General features: G+C 51.3%; 3 protein-coding genes across 4 annotated transcripts; 2 read left to right on the top strand and 1 right to left on the bottom strand.

Moving 5' to 3' along the window:
* Positions 1 to 240: 240 nt before the first annotated feature.
* Positions 241 to 1,826, top strand: LOC6592060 (splicing factor 3A subunit 3). The gene has a single exon (XM_002017411.2). The coding sequence runs from the start codon at positions 312 to 314 to the stop codon at positions 1,821 to 1,823; it is 1,512 nt and encodes a 503-aa protein (XP_002017447.1). The 5' UTR covers positions 241 to 311; the 3' UTR covers positions 1,824 to 1,826.
* A 31-nt stretch (positions 1,827 to 1,857) lies between these two features.
* LOC6592059 (mitotic spindle assembly checkpoint protein MAD2B) lies at positions 1,858 to 2,555 on the bottom strand. Its single transcript, XM_026985746.1, has one exon. It carries the CDS (start codon positions 2,519 to 2,521, stop codon positions 1,913 to 1,915), a length of 609 nt encoding a protein of 202 aa, XP_026841547.1. The 5' UTR covers positions 2,522 to 2,555; the 3' UTR covers positions 1,858 to 1,912.
* Positions 2,556 to 3,304: 749 nt separating this feature from the next.
* Positions 3,305 to 13,386, top strand: LOC6592058 (PHD and RING finger domain-containing protein 1). 2 transcript variants are annotated; one of them, XM_026984375.1, is made up of 8 exons: positions 3,305 to 4,122; positions 4,223 to 6,619; positions 6,918 to 9,838; positions 9,929 to 11,277; positions 11,796 to 11,875; positions 11,947 to 12,075; positions 12,154 to 12,358; positions 12,424 to 13,386. In XM_026984375.1, the coding sequence occupies exons 1-7, from the start codon at positions 3,712 to 3,714 to the stop codon at positions 12,313 to 12,315; spliced, it is 7,449 nt and encodes a 2,482-aa protein (XP_026840176.1). In that variant the 5' UTR covers positions 3,305 to 3,711; the 3' UTR covers positions 12,316 to 12,358; positions 12,424 to 13,386. The 2 variants fall into 2 exon arrangements, with proteins under 2 accessions (XP_026840176.1, XP_026840175.1); XM_026984374.1 differs by lacking the exons at positions 6,918 to 9,838; positions 9,929 to 11,277; positions 12,154 to 12,358; positions 12,424 to 13,386 and having other exon boundaries at positions 11,947 to 12,020.
* The last annotated feature ends 874 nt before the right edge of the window (positions 13,387 to 14,260 follow it).

The raw sequence follows: 14,260 nt of genomic DNA, 5'->3' as shown, positions 1-14,260 counted from the left end.
ATAAAAGGGAATACGCTTACTCTCTTACGTTTTTTTTTGCTTTACCTTTTTCGCTAAAACCTTTTTTTTAACAAAATCCAATAAAAGCCAGTATTTCAAAAAAAAAAAAAAGTAAGATATATCAGAACTTTAATTCGTCAGTATATTTCGGTATATTTTTACAATGAGACGGTATATTTCGGTATAATTTTGAGGGTCGGTCACACTGCCTAGTACACACACGCGAAATAAATGAAAATTTGTGTTTTCTTTTGGGAATAAACGATAATTCAACCAGAAAGCTCCAACTTATTCTCCACAATTCAAGTGCAATGGAGACGCTCCTGGAGCAGCAGCGCCGGTACCATGAAGAACGCGAGCGCCTCGTCAAGTTGATGGTGGACGAGCACGCAACCAAAAAGCCGGGAGAAAAGGAACGCATTCATTCGGAGCACAGGCTGAAATATCTGATGGAACTGCATCATAATGCCACCACACAATTGCGAGACTTGTACGAAGACAAGGACAATGAGAGGAAACAGGAGATTGCGGCCCTATCGGGCCCCAACGAATTCAACGAGTTCTATGCCCGCCTGAAGCAGATCAAGCTGTTCTACAAATCGCATCCGGCCGAAGTGAGTGTCCCGCTGTCCGTGGAGTTTGACGACATGATCAAGATATACAGCAATCCCGATGATATGAGCGCCCTCGTTGAGTTTACCGACGAGGAAGGCGGCGGCCGGTATTTGGATCTGAACGAGTGCTATGAGATCTACCTGAATCTGCGGGCTGTCGAAAAGCTGGACTACATTGCGTACTTAATGTCGTTCGATCATGTGTTTGATATTCCTCGCGAACGGAAGAACCGCGAGTACCGAAAGTACATTGAGACATTAAACGAATACCTGCACAACTTCATTCTACGGATACAGCCCCTGCTGGATCTGGAGGGGGAGCTGGTCAAGGTGGAGCTCGATTTCCAGCGTCAGTGGCTGCAGGGTTCTTTTCCGGGATGGTCGCTCAAAGAGACCGAGTCGGCGCTGGCCAATACGGGAGCTCACCTGGATCTCTCGGCGTTCTCGAGCTGGGAGGAACTGGCCTCCTTGGGTCTAGATCGTCTGAAGTCCGCCCTGGTTGCCCTGGGACTTAAGTGTGGCGGCACTCTGGAAGAGCGTGCCCAACGCTTGTTTTCCACCAAGGGCAAGAGCACACTGGACCCCGCTCTGATGGCCAAGAAGCCAAGCGCCAAAAGTGCCAATGCGCAGACGAAGGAGCACGAGCGCAGCAAAGACATCGCCCAATTGGAAGCGCTGCTCTATAAATACGCCGAACTGCTATCCGAGCAGCGGGCGGCGACCAAGGAGAATGTTCAGCGGAAGCAGGCGCGCACGGGCGGCGAGCGGGACGACAGCGATGTGGAGGCCAGCGAGTCGGACAACGACGACGATCCCGATGCCGATGATGTGCCGTACAACCCCAAAAACTTGCCCCTCGGCTGGGACGGCAAGCCCATTCCCTACTGGCTTTACAAGCTGCATGGCCTGAACATCAGTTACAACTGCGAGATCTGTGGTAACTTCACCTACAAAGGACCCAAGGCATTTCAGCGGCACTTTGCCGAATGGCGACATGCGCACGGCATGCGGTGTCTGGGTATACCCAATACGGCGCATTTCGCGAATGTGACCCAGATTGAGGACGCCATCACGTTGTGGGAGAAACTGAAGTCGCAAAAGCAGAGCGAACGCTGGATAGCCGACCAGGAGGAGGAGTACGAGGACTCCCTGGGCAATGTGGTCAATCGCAAGACATTTGAGGACTTGAAGCGTCAAGGACTGCTTTAGAAAGTATGTAGTTTATACACAATACACACACTGATTCAATGTAACACTTTGATTTAATACACAATTATCAATTGGAAATAACACTCATCTCAATCAAAGATGCGCGCCTGCATTTTCAATCCCACGTTGTCGACTGCGACCAGCGGCAGCAGGGAGACCGTGCCCGATCGCGCTTCCATTTGCTGAGGAGTCTCGGCCTGCAGCCAGGGAAACTCCTGGTACTGGGCCTCCTGGCTAAATTCGACAAAGGCCGTCTGTGTGGTGTGCAGATGCACCTTGAACTGGCAGTTGCCAGGCAGCCTTGGCAACGGCTTGAGGCGTTCGGAAAGCTTGTACAGGGCGGCGCGCAGCTGTTGCTCGTACTCGATCAGGTGCGGATCCTGCGCTGGCTGCCTCGCTGCCTCAGGCTCCAATTGTTCTATCTGTAGCATATAACTTTCAATTGGCGTGTTCTCGCTGTGATACAGAAGGATCTCAAAGCACTTTAGCTCTCGCCGGCAAAGTAGCTCCCGGGCAGATCGCAGAACGCCGGCAAGGTATGTATTTAGCGGGGGATAGATCGATACGAAGATCGGGGTGTTGTAAATGCGTCGCTTCTTGAAGATTTGTGCCGGATATATGCCGCGCACGTACAGAATGTGATTTAGAATCACCTCAAGGGCCTCCAGATGTATATCGTCTGCATATTCTGACTGCATTTGGGAAAGAAAATATTTCGCAACTGAAAATCGATGCTTGCAACTGCGATATATGAATATCGATAGTGCCGCCACTGTTGTGTGGGCCTTTATCGCTGTGGATTTTCACTGCCAGCCGAAGTTTTTGTTCACTTTCTTGAGGAAATAACCCGGACTTATTGATTTTCGGTTGATTTATTTTCACGTTAGGCAGCAAAGTGTTATGTTGGAATGTACTGCTTCCGGCTAAATGATGTCTGGGGCCGGAAAATCTTATTGTCTGAATAATAATCTAATATATTCGGACCCTAGCAATAAGGATACAATGAGGTCGTTGACCTGCCAGGCATACCAATCCAACGTTTTTGTCTAGCTTTCTGATCTTCTTTTGCATATGTACATTTATTCAGCCTTTAGTTTTTATACAGTTAGCTCGGACCCTGTGGATGCGACGACTGCGAAAATACCCTTACAAAAATCGATGCAGGATGATGCATCGGGTTGGTGGGCTTGCAATGGCTGTGTTATTCCGTAACAAGTATGGAGATTTTAGGGTACGGAGCGAGTAATTTGTACTGCCTTACTGCAGTACCGCTAAGTCGAAAACCCCATTTTATTTTTAAATCCAGATAAAATAAAGAATAATAAAAAAAAGTGCAAGTCTGGTAGGGTTGTGTTTCTTTTTGCTTACGATGCATCCAGCGGCAAACTATCGAATGCGCATATTGGCTAGAAGTGCCATCTCTAGCTGAAAAAATGGCTGAAATCCAAGTGTGTGTGTGAACAAAATTTGTATGAGAAAATTTGCGTGTAAAACATATACGAAATATATTTGACTTCTACCGAAAAAGGCGTTCTCCCGTGCCCCATTGTAGATAGTTGAAGCGAGTGTGGAAACGAAAATGCAAGTGTATGATTAACCAATCGGCAAACAAAAAACGAATGATTGATGCCTTCGGCCTCTGCGGACACTGCAATTACAGACGGGCCTCAAAACTCTCTGGGCTCCCTCCTTGGTGAAAAATGAAAATGATGTAGCTGCAAAATCGACAAGAAGAGAGAGGAAGAACCGCAGAGCAGAGAACCGAAGAAATAGCTAGATGAAAATTCAGCGAAAAGAATATCCCCTATATGTAATACAAAACCGACTATTCAAAGTGTACATCTACACATCTATAACCTGATATATACACATACGCAGTTGCATCAGCATGCCTGACCGTGATTCGGTTTCTGATTCCGATGATTCCGGTGATTGCAGCCGTCGCGGAGGCGCTAAAATGAATCAGCAGCAACAACAGCAGCAACAGCAGCCGTCGTGCAGCAAAAGCTCTGCGCCGGATACGAGGAATCGACGCATCATCATGCGCATCGAATTCAATGACTCTGACGACACCGACGACGCCAACCCCAACCCCCCAAACTCTGGCGATGATCCTGACCTTGATGCAAGACCATCCTGCTCGACGGCGTCCTCGCGTTTTCGTCGGAGCACCCGCCGACAGCGACGTCCCCCTGCCACTCAAGATTCCGACTCGGATGCCGTGCAAAGAAGATCCACAAGAATTCGGAAAAACCGCTATGGACCCCAAAGTGACGACTGCTCCTCCAGCGGAAGTGAGGTACACAAATATATCCCCATTACTACTTCTAAGATTACTGCCCCCATTTTTACTGGATTGACTTGACGGTTTGCTAATCCTAATCCTATCCATATTTCAGATCGGACAACGCCCTAAGCGATTGCGTGGTCAAAGCGGCAAGAGGAAAAAGCTAGAGTCCGACGAAGAAGAACCAAGTGACGAAACTGAATCCAAGACGAGACTCAGTCCTGGGCCTGCGGAAGATCCCGGTTTCAGCTCCGACAGCAGCAGCAACGAGCTGTTGGAAAAGTGTCCAATTTGTTTATTTACCTTCCGGCAACAGGAGATCGGCACACCGGCCACATGCGAGCATATATTCTGTGCGCCCTGCATCGAGGCATGGTCGAAGAATGTCCAGACCTGTCCCATCGATCGGATAACCTTCGACAGGATCGTGGTGCGCGACAACTATGCCGATCGCAATGTGGTGCGCGAGTTGCGCGTGGATCTAAGCAAATCAAAAACGGAACTGGCCCTCGAAGACGAGGAAGACGCGGCTGCGACTGTGGCCGATGTGACCAATTGCGAGATCTGTCGCAGTCCGGAGCGAGAGGATGTGATGTTGCTCTGCGACAGCTGCAATCAGGGATATCACATGGACTGCCTGGATCCGCCGCTGGACGAGATACCCGCGGGCTCCTGGTACTGCGACGAGTGCATTGATTCCAACGATGAGAATTCCGATGATAATCTTGACCTGGCCGAGGACCTAAACATGCTGTACGAGGACATCCGGGGCATGGGTCTGCCCGAGACGCGTCTGCGCGTGAGAGAGGTTCAGCAACAGCCAAGGATAGTCCGTACCCGCCAAAACGAACGCATACGCGCTGCTGTTTTGCGTCGCACCCGTGCCGCCACTTCAGCGGACGCCGCGGCCTCCGGCTCCACCACGACCCGTACGCGTACCACCCGTACCACAACCACGACGACAACAACCACACGCACCACCACAAACCGTCGACAAACAACGCAGCGACGAAGGCGCCGCCGCACACGCCATCGCACCTATGTCGTGGAGTACGACCTCAACAACTTTGACGAGAAGTTTGCCCTGAAGACGACCAGCAAGAAGGTCATACGTCGTCGTCGGCGGCGTCGTCGTCGAGTTGTTGCCTCGGCCTCCAGCGATGAACCGGGCCGCCGTCGTCTGACTGCCAGCAAAAGACTAGCGGAGCAGCTCGGCGTCAAGGCGGATGGCCTGCGTTCGTATCTGAGTGGGGGAAATGCCTCTAGCTTCACTCTATTTGGAAATGCCAACGATCTGGAGTACTTCTCGGACAGTGAAGCGGGCCAGGACGAGGCGGCAGCGGGAGCAGGGGCAGGACTGGGCGCTACAGCAGTGCAAACGTCGGTGCGCATTGCCAGCATTGGGAATCCGCGCATACGCAAGGCACTCCTGCAGGGAAAGGCACGCACAGCGGCCACCACGCCATCCTCATCGGCCAGCGATATACTGTCTAGTATTTTGGATCTGCAGGATCGCTGGCATGGAGCAACGCGAAACCTAAGCGAAGTGCAGATCCGTGCCGACGGAAGTCTGACTCTGCCACAACGTGCCGCAGCAGTCACACCAACGCCAGGAGCAGCAGCAGCAGCGGCGCCAGCCCGAGCAGCACCAGCGCCAGCTCCCACTGAAGCAGCCTCCAAGCCACCCGCAGAAGCCATCACCCAGGCACCGCTCTACCAGCGCGGAGGTGCCGGACCCAACTTTAGTCGTGGCGGTGGCGGCGGAGGCGGTGGGTCAGGCAATCGCTATGGAGGCAACAGCAGCTACAACCGAGGTGGCGGCGGAGGCGGCGGTGGAGGTGCGACTGGCAATCAATATCAGCGGCATTCTACTGGCGGTGACAGTGGTGGAGGCGGCACCGGATTCAATCAGAATTTCAACAATAATAACCCCGGCAACAGCAACGTCTCCAGCTTTACGCCCTTTCACCTGCGCTTTAACACGCCCAATCGACAGCAGCAGCAGCAGAGAAACCAGAACCAGAACATGCAGATGCAGCAGCGGCAGCAGCAGCTGGGACCAGGCCCAAACCCTTCCTCGTTCCGTGGCAATGGGCCGAGCCATCCCTCCGCCGTGGCATCACCAGCATCCAATAACTTCTCACAAAGACCTCCCATCTTTCCACTGAGTCATATTGCGGCACCAGTGATGCCCGGTCTGCCTGGTCCAGGTCCCGCTGTGGGTCGTCTTTCAATGCCGGCGGTGCTGACCGTACCACCACCACCGACGCCACCCGCCAGCCTCTCGTGGAACAGTCCCCTCTTCAAGCTGAGCACGGACTATGCCCAGCAGCGGCCAGCAGCAGCGATGACAAGAAAGCCGCTGAGCGGCCGAAAGATGGACAACGATGACGATGCCGACAACTGTCCAAACTTTTCGATCTACTCGCAGGAATCACAGGCGGTGGCCAATGCGACGGCTTTGCCCATTGGGCCACAACCAATGCCTACAGCCGAAGAAGCAGATAAGGTAGGGATCCGCAAGATGGTTCTGTTTTTATTTTAGTTTGAGAAGTGGCATAGGATTTGGAACTAGAATTGCGTCTAGGATTGTTTCTATGTATTCTTTATGGGGGAATTGAAAAAGAACGTTCGACTTTCGTTTGGGTTCAATTGAGATTCCGATTTTCATGTAGATTCAAAGCTCATATGTATGTCTTTTGAGGAAGGGGCATCCTTTCCACGTATCCCTTCAGCTACTAACGCAACCAAATGTTATTCTCTTTTCTTCTCAAACCTCTCTTTAATCCTAAATACCTTCCATGCAGGACGACGATGACGCGAATGAGGATTTAGTACAATTAGACGATGATGATGATGAGGATGAGAATGCTGCAGCAGCGCAGCCGGATAACAGCATACCCTTGCCCCCGGAAAAGGCATCCGATCTGTATGAGCCCGAGAATCCGACAGACGAGCAGGAGGAAGGCGACTCCAACATCGATGGAGAGCCCATGGAGGAGGAGCCCGAGCCCGAGGTCGAGCCCGAGCCCGAGCGCCAGGCAGAGCCAGAACCCGAAACGGAACGAATTTCGAGCAACAGCAACTCAAATCTGGAGCCGACAGTGGATGAAGAAGAGGAGACCAAGGCGCACAGCACTCCCAGTCCCGTTCCCAAGGCGCGGGATGGTGGCAGAGTGGAAAGGGACAGGGGCAAGGGTGTGCTGGAGCTCTATGACGACAGCGATTGGGAGGAGCTGGACATTGACAAGCCCAAAGAGTTTGAAAAGGCGCTGGATGACACTGAAGTGGCTGCCACTGCCGCAGCAGAGGCTCCCCAGGTGGCATCCACCTCTGAGCCAACACCTGCCAAGAAGAAGGACAAGGACGAGGCAGCAAGGAGCAGCAGCGAACGAGAGCCGGATCGTTCCTACACGCCCTGTCTGGATGAAAAAGGAGACGATGACGATGACGAAGACGAAGAGGCCTCTGCAGTGAGCGAAAAGCATCAGATCGAAGCCTCCACTAGTCCCAAGTCACCGTGCTCCAAGTCCAGCGACGACGAAGAGAATGCAGAGCAAGAACCGGCGGAGAACATTGGCACGGAGCTCATTTCCGAGGATGATTTGGCCAATGAGAATGAGGCGAAGCAGAGACGCAGTCGCAGTCGTCGCCGCAGCGAGGGAGGAGCCACAGCCGGCTCCCCCAAGGAGCCACCGAAGGAAAACGAGAGCAAATCCAAACGTTCGAAGCGTGGCAAGGATGAGACCTTCAAGAAAGTGGGCAAGCGGCCCAAAGAGCGCAACTATCGCGGCGACAAGCAGACGGATGAGACACGGCGCAGCGGCTCTCGACGACGCACAAGGACACCGCGAAGGAGTTCGGCGGCGTCCAGGAGTCCCCAGTCGCCCAGAGGATCGCGGAGTCCACCGCAGCCACACAGCCGCAGCCGTAGCCGCAGTCTGAGCAGAAGCCGCAGCCGGAGCCCCATTCGGAGTCGTAACCGACGCAGGCCGCGTGGCAGTCGCTCCAAGTCCTACAGCCGTTCCCGTTCCCGGTCACGCTCGCACTCGAATGGACGCCATGGACGGCCTTTCCGTGGTCGCGACTTCCAACGTGGCGGATTCCAGCGCGGCCGTGGGGGCATGCGCTTCAACTACAACAGGAATCAGCAGCAGTTCCACAATCGGCCATACCAGCATTTCCACAGTCAGGGCCAGAACCATCAGAACCAGCACTATTTCCACAACAACCAGAACAACCAGAACTACCACATGCAGAACCAGAACCAGAATCAGAACTTCTACCAGCGTCCCAAGCGGCGGGAGCTGGCCCGCTACGATGTGCGCAATGTGGTGGGCGCCGGGTCGCGGCATCATGTGCCCACGGCCAAGGATCGCTATGGCCGTGATGCCATGCGGTCGGCCAGGAGTCGTTCCGGCGGCAGCTTTGAGCGCCGTCGCTCCTCCCACAGTCCTGGGTTCTCGCGCAGCGGCTCTCGTGGTGGTGCACCCTCGCGGTCGCGCTCAGCCACGCCCAAGCGGTTGCGCAGCTTCAGTATATCGCCCTCACCGCCGCCGGGCACATCGCCACATCGCAAGCAGCGGCGCCGATCCATGTCGCCGGGACCAGGACGTCGCTATGTGCGTTCCCCTTCGGTCTCGCCACCACCCAAGCAGCGACGGGATTCGCCGCCAATGCATCCGATGCATGTGATGGATCGTGGGCACAGCCCCATTTCGCTAAGATCTGGATCCCACACACCGACGCGAGTCAATGGAGGCCGTAATCTGGCCCCCCCTCCGGTGTACCATAATTCGCCGCGCTATACGCCCCGATTGAGTCGCAGTCGGACGCGTTCCAAGAGTCCCAAGGCGGTGCCCAAGAAGAAAAAGAAGAAATCGGACAAGAAAAAGAAGAACAAGAAGCGAACGGCCAGCACTAGTCCGACAACGGCCGCCCGCATGAGGCGCATCTCGCGACAACGCGATCCTTTCGAGGATGCCGATGATTTCCTGGCGCCCCAAAAGAAGCGACGCCACTCGCCGCCCATCAGCAAGGGAGTGCCAGCCGGCCACTGGTCGCCATCGCCCAGCCTCTCCGATGATCATATGAAGTTCATTCACGATGGTGGGGATAAGAACTCCTCGTGGACACCGCCTCTTGGCTCGCCCAAGGGCCTGCCCGGTCACTATGCGGATGATGGGCGACGCAGTGCCACGCCCTTGGGCCTGGGTAAGAAGGCGAAACGGAAGCGGGACAAGAGCAAAAAGAAAAAGAAGCCCATCGACAAGCTGCAGCGCAAGGAGAAGAAGAACCGCAAGCGTCGCACCCAGACACCGGAGCCCATCCCCTCGAAGGAGGTCTTTGCCTCTGGGAACAACATCCTCGTGAGCGTTAGCTTCAACAAGGAGCCAGCCAGCGGTACGAATGCCAGTTCCTTGCAGCAGCAGCAACAGCAACAGACGGTGGTGACCATGCCGGCACTGCGGCATGATGATCTTCTAGCGAATCGTTTGACCGGCTCCTCCATGGACCGACTGCTAAGCAACGCCAGCGCGAAGCCAAAGCTAAAGAAGGACAAGACCCGCAAGCGCAAAAAGTTGGACGCCAAACCGGTGGCCATCATTGATCTGGAACGCTCGCCCTTCCAAGTGCATCAAGAGCCAGCGGATGTGATTGTGCTCACGGACAGCGAAGATGCCAACGAGGCGCCGCCGTCGCATCCGATGCGCAGGGACAGGGAGAGCAGGGAACAGCAGCAGCAGCAGGATCAGCAGCAGCAGCAGCGTGAGCGGCATCAGAGGCGACGCGGCAGCGGCGTGGCCTCACCGGCGGAGCACCACGATCTGATGCGGGAGAACGGTCAGCGGGAGAAGACGCCACAGGTCGATTCGCTGGCCACGATTATGGAGACCTCCTCGTACGAGGCGGTGCAGCAGACGACAGGCCCCAAGACCCCGCCAGAGCCACCAATTGTCAAGTTCAATCTACCTGCCAAGAAACAGCACAAAGTGCGTAGCAATCCCCTGCACGAGGATACCGATGACATCAATTCTGCGGACGAGCTGGAGGCCGCCTGCTCCTCCAGGGAGCTGCCCGGGGCTGGCATTGACGACCACGACAATGATGATGGACAGCAACAGCAGCAGCATCAGCAGCAGCAGCCGCATGGCCTCAGTCACGAGAGCGGCACACAGAAGATCGGTCCGAATACGCCGCCAGAGTCCGGACCCTGCTCACCGGATGCCTACGATCCGTTTGAGCCGACCAAGTCGCCCTCGCTGTCGCCCCGATCACCGACGCCCACACCTACACAGAACCTGGAGCAGGCGCTACCGAATAGCTCAGGCTCTGGAGGACCAGGGGATAAATCCGACAGCGATAGCCACAGCCACAGCCACAGCCTGGCCCCGGCAGCTGTGTCGAACAGCACTGGGACGCAGACGCAGACTCAGACACAGACAAGTGGTGTCATCAATCCCGTGGATCTGGTGATGGCGCTGATGAACAAGCCGAACCAAAGTACCACTGCCAGCCAGCAGCAGGAGAAGGCCGGCGGCAAAGCATGCGACGTTGTAACCTCCACGCAGTATCTCGGCAGCAGCAGTTCCATGTCTGCGGGAGTCGTCGGATCGAGTGCCGGCGGAATCGGCGGCGGCGGTGACGGCGGAGGCCACGACAAAACGATGGCCGAGAGTAATGCCATCACGGTCCTCTCCAATGTGCTGCTCTCGGGCAGCAGCGTGGTGTCCAGCTCCCAGCATATACCGGTGATTTCTAGTCCAACGCCGCTGCCGAAGAAGCTCACTCCGCTGCCGAAGGCGGGCGGTGGGAGCACTGCCAGCAGCAGCAGCTGTGGCCTCGCAAATCTGCCCACCACCAGCTCTGGCCTGCGCAACGGCGGCGGCAGCGGCAATGCGGCGGGTGCGACGGTCAGTGCACTGGACGACTCCTTTAACATGGATATCGAGAGTCCATATTCTCCAGGATCGGCGGACTATGAGGATCTGTTTGAGCCGCCGCCGCAACAACGCTCGAAGGCGGGCGGTGGCGGTGGCGGTGCCAAGACGGAGATGTTTGACAATCTCTTTGGCAGCACCTCCCCAGTGGGCAATATGGCCAGGATGTCGCGCTTCAAGAAATCCCAGAGGGGTAATAACAAAGGCGATCGTAAATCTAGAAAAGGTTTGTTGTGTGCAGATATTATAGAATCCAAAATCCTTGCCGCTTTCCAAACTAATGAGAACTTTTTCGGGGGTGCCACGTATGGAACGGCCATATGTGGCACCCTCGTTAGTGACTTAAACCGTCGATTGCGATTAATTTCGCAAACTAAAGAGCAGCTAAAGCTTTAGCAGTGGACCAAGCAACATTTTTAAGACGAAACTACAGTACAATTTTTCGTAAAAGGTCTTGGAAACGAGCGCGATGACTAAAGTCTTGCTAAAAGTTCCCACACGGACTCGGAAAAGAGCTCGTAAAACCGAGTGATATAAAAGATTCGAAAACGAATTTTCTACGTTCTATCATTCCTTGTTCCTTGTCGTTTTCGTATCTCGATAGTTTTACAGCTTCAAGTCTTACGAATTGTTGGTCCACCGCAAGTTAGCGTTTCCCAATCGGCGGTTTAGCACACAGAGCAGACAATTTGTGATCATTCCGATCTGAAATATAACTAATATTTTCCTTAACTTTTCTTGTAGGTGGCAAATCATCAGACGACCACAAGGCGGCATACGACGATCTACCCAATTCGGCAACGGATCTGCAAAATAAGGATAGAGTGAGTCAATGTCAAGCACTCAACGCTGAACAGTCGACATATCATCAATTTGTTTGTATTTTCATTTGCAGTTTTTGCGTAAGCTGAACCGACAGGAACGTGTCGTTGAGGAAGTGAAATTGGTATTGAAGCCGCACTTTAACAAGAAGGTGATTACCAAGGAGGATTACAAGGACATAATGCGAAGGGCTGTGCCAAAGGTTGGAGAAAACTGCTACAACATAAATGAAGGAAGAACAATATTTATATTCAATTTTTTGTTCAATATATTTCTGCAGATCTGTCACAGTCGGTCGGGTGAAATTAATCCACACAAGATTAAAAATCTAATCGATGCCTATGTGAGGAAGTTCCGCGCGAAGCACAAGAAGTTGAGTCTCCTCAACACGGGGCAGGTTAGCAGCGCCGTCAAGTGTGCCGCCTATTTAAAGAAGCTATAAGCAGAGACCCAGAGCGCAATCGAGCAGCGTCTTGGATGTGGCAGTAAGTATCCGTAGTCTGTACAAAATCGAACCAGAATCGAATTTGCTAATGGTTTATTTTCATAGCATTTTTTGGGTGGATTGAACGAAACGAAACAGTTTAGCGGTCGCATGCATTCCTACACTCTACCATCAACAAAATATTCACCGGCCGCACTCGCGAAATGAAAAGAAGGAAAGAAAGAGAAACAACCACTCATAAATGGTCATTTATGTACTATTGGAATTTAGTTGTTAAGTCAATTTTAGGTCACCTTACGAATGATTTTTAAGCGCATAAGCGAACATACATACACTGAACACTGAAATGAAGATATTTAAACATTAAGCAAAGCCTCCCCCAATATTTCGTTTCGCCCCAAACTAAAGGCAGTTTATTTATACAAGAAATGCAAGCAAGATTTAGTTGATTAGATTGTTTATTATATAGAATGACACTTGTAATGATATAACTATTACCTGTTTTTTGCATCAACGCGATTGTAAAGTAGTGGCACGGATGAAGTGTGTCAGATATATTGTATTTTACCTCTGATAATTTAAATAATTAAGTTTAAAGCAAATTAAAAAAGCATAATTAGTACGGCCATGCATTACACCGGACAAACCGCCCACCCATTCATTGACATGGCACAAAAGCGAACCACTGTGTTCAGGTGTGGCTTGGGTTTATCCGGTTATGGGTGTATTTTATTTTTGATCGTTATATAAACAATTGTAATTATGTATTCATATAGATCACCTAAATAAATAGCTGTGTGTACTCCTCCCGTTCCGTTTGGTGTGTGCAGTTTTGATTTACGAAAGTTTCTAATCAAAGCACATGGTAGTCTGTCAGTCATCGTTTATTGAATAGAGAGAGTGTACGTTACGGTACGAGTACTCGTATGCATTAAACACACACACACACACACACACACAATTGATAAGCGTATGAATATTATACATATATCATAATAATTGTGCTAAATCGTTTTGTAAATATCCATATAATTGAAAATAAACGCGATCATTAACTAATCCAATTTATGACACGTCTTTAAATGTCCTCCCTCGCTGTTGTGGGTCTTAGAAACTTGTCGAATTGTCAGTAAATAAACTCCTTCATAAGAGCTGCGCCCCCATAAGGGAACGCCCTTGCTCACGACTGTTTCTACTGTTCTAGGAAGTTATAGTCGAGCTGAAAATAAAGTGCAGACATAGTTTTCATATGATTCCTAAAATAACTTAAATAATTAAACTGAAGAACTTTGGAATGGGCTTTCTTCTGGGCTAGACCCTTCAATCAGTATTCTCTCCTTCTCTATAAATAAACTAATAAACCATTAGTTTCAAGAGTTTTCAGTATTCCATTTCCATTATAATCCACTTACTACGAAGCCTTTGCTTTCCCAATAAGAACCGACTTGGAATATGATTCCATATGGGTGAGATTTCAATAATTCTACTAAACCAATACACACGATTTCTGTTTTAAGCTGCTTACATCATGCATCACAATAACAATGAAACTGGAGAGCAGTGGAACTGTGAAAAGGGTGGTTCCCCCTTTAAATGTGGGCATAGAAACACATTACTTATCAGTCTTCACTTTCAAGAAGGGAGTTTCCCTTTCCTCCAATAAAAACAAACATAATTTATATATAGCTTTTTGTTATTGTTTTTTTTTTGGTAAAGTTTATTAGTTTTGTTCTTTGTGTTCGGCTTTGTTTATATTTAAATGTATGTATGTATAAAGTATGTATACTCGTATATAATAAATATTTAGGCAAATTTTATATAAATTTTCATCAAAAAAGGTGATAGTATCTAATTTTAGATATTCTCAGATGAAGTTCGCCAAATTTTGTTCCCAATCGGTTGTTCACTCTCCAATGATGCATGGACGAATCCCTGGGTAACA

This window comes from Drosophila persimilis, unplaced genomic scaffold (genome assembly GCF_003286085.1).
Source record: "Drosophila persimilis strain 14011-0111.01,24,50 unplaced genomic scaffold, DperRS2 tig00000000-arrow-pilon, whole genome shotgun sequence".
Taxonomy (NCBI): Eukaryota; Metazoa; Arthropoda; class Insecta; order Diptera; family Drosophilidae; genus Drosophila; species Drosophila persimilis.
This window is presented reverse-complemented; position numbering and strand designations above follow the sequence as displayed.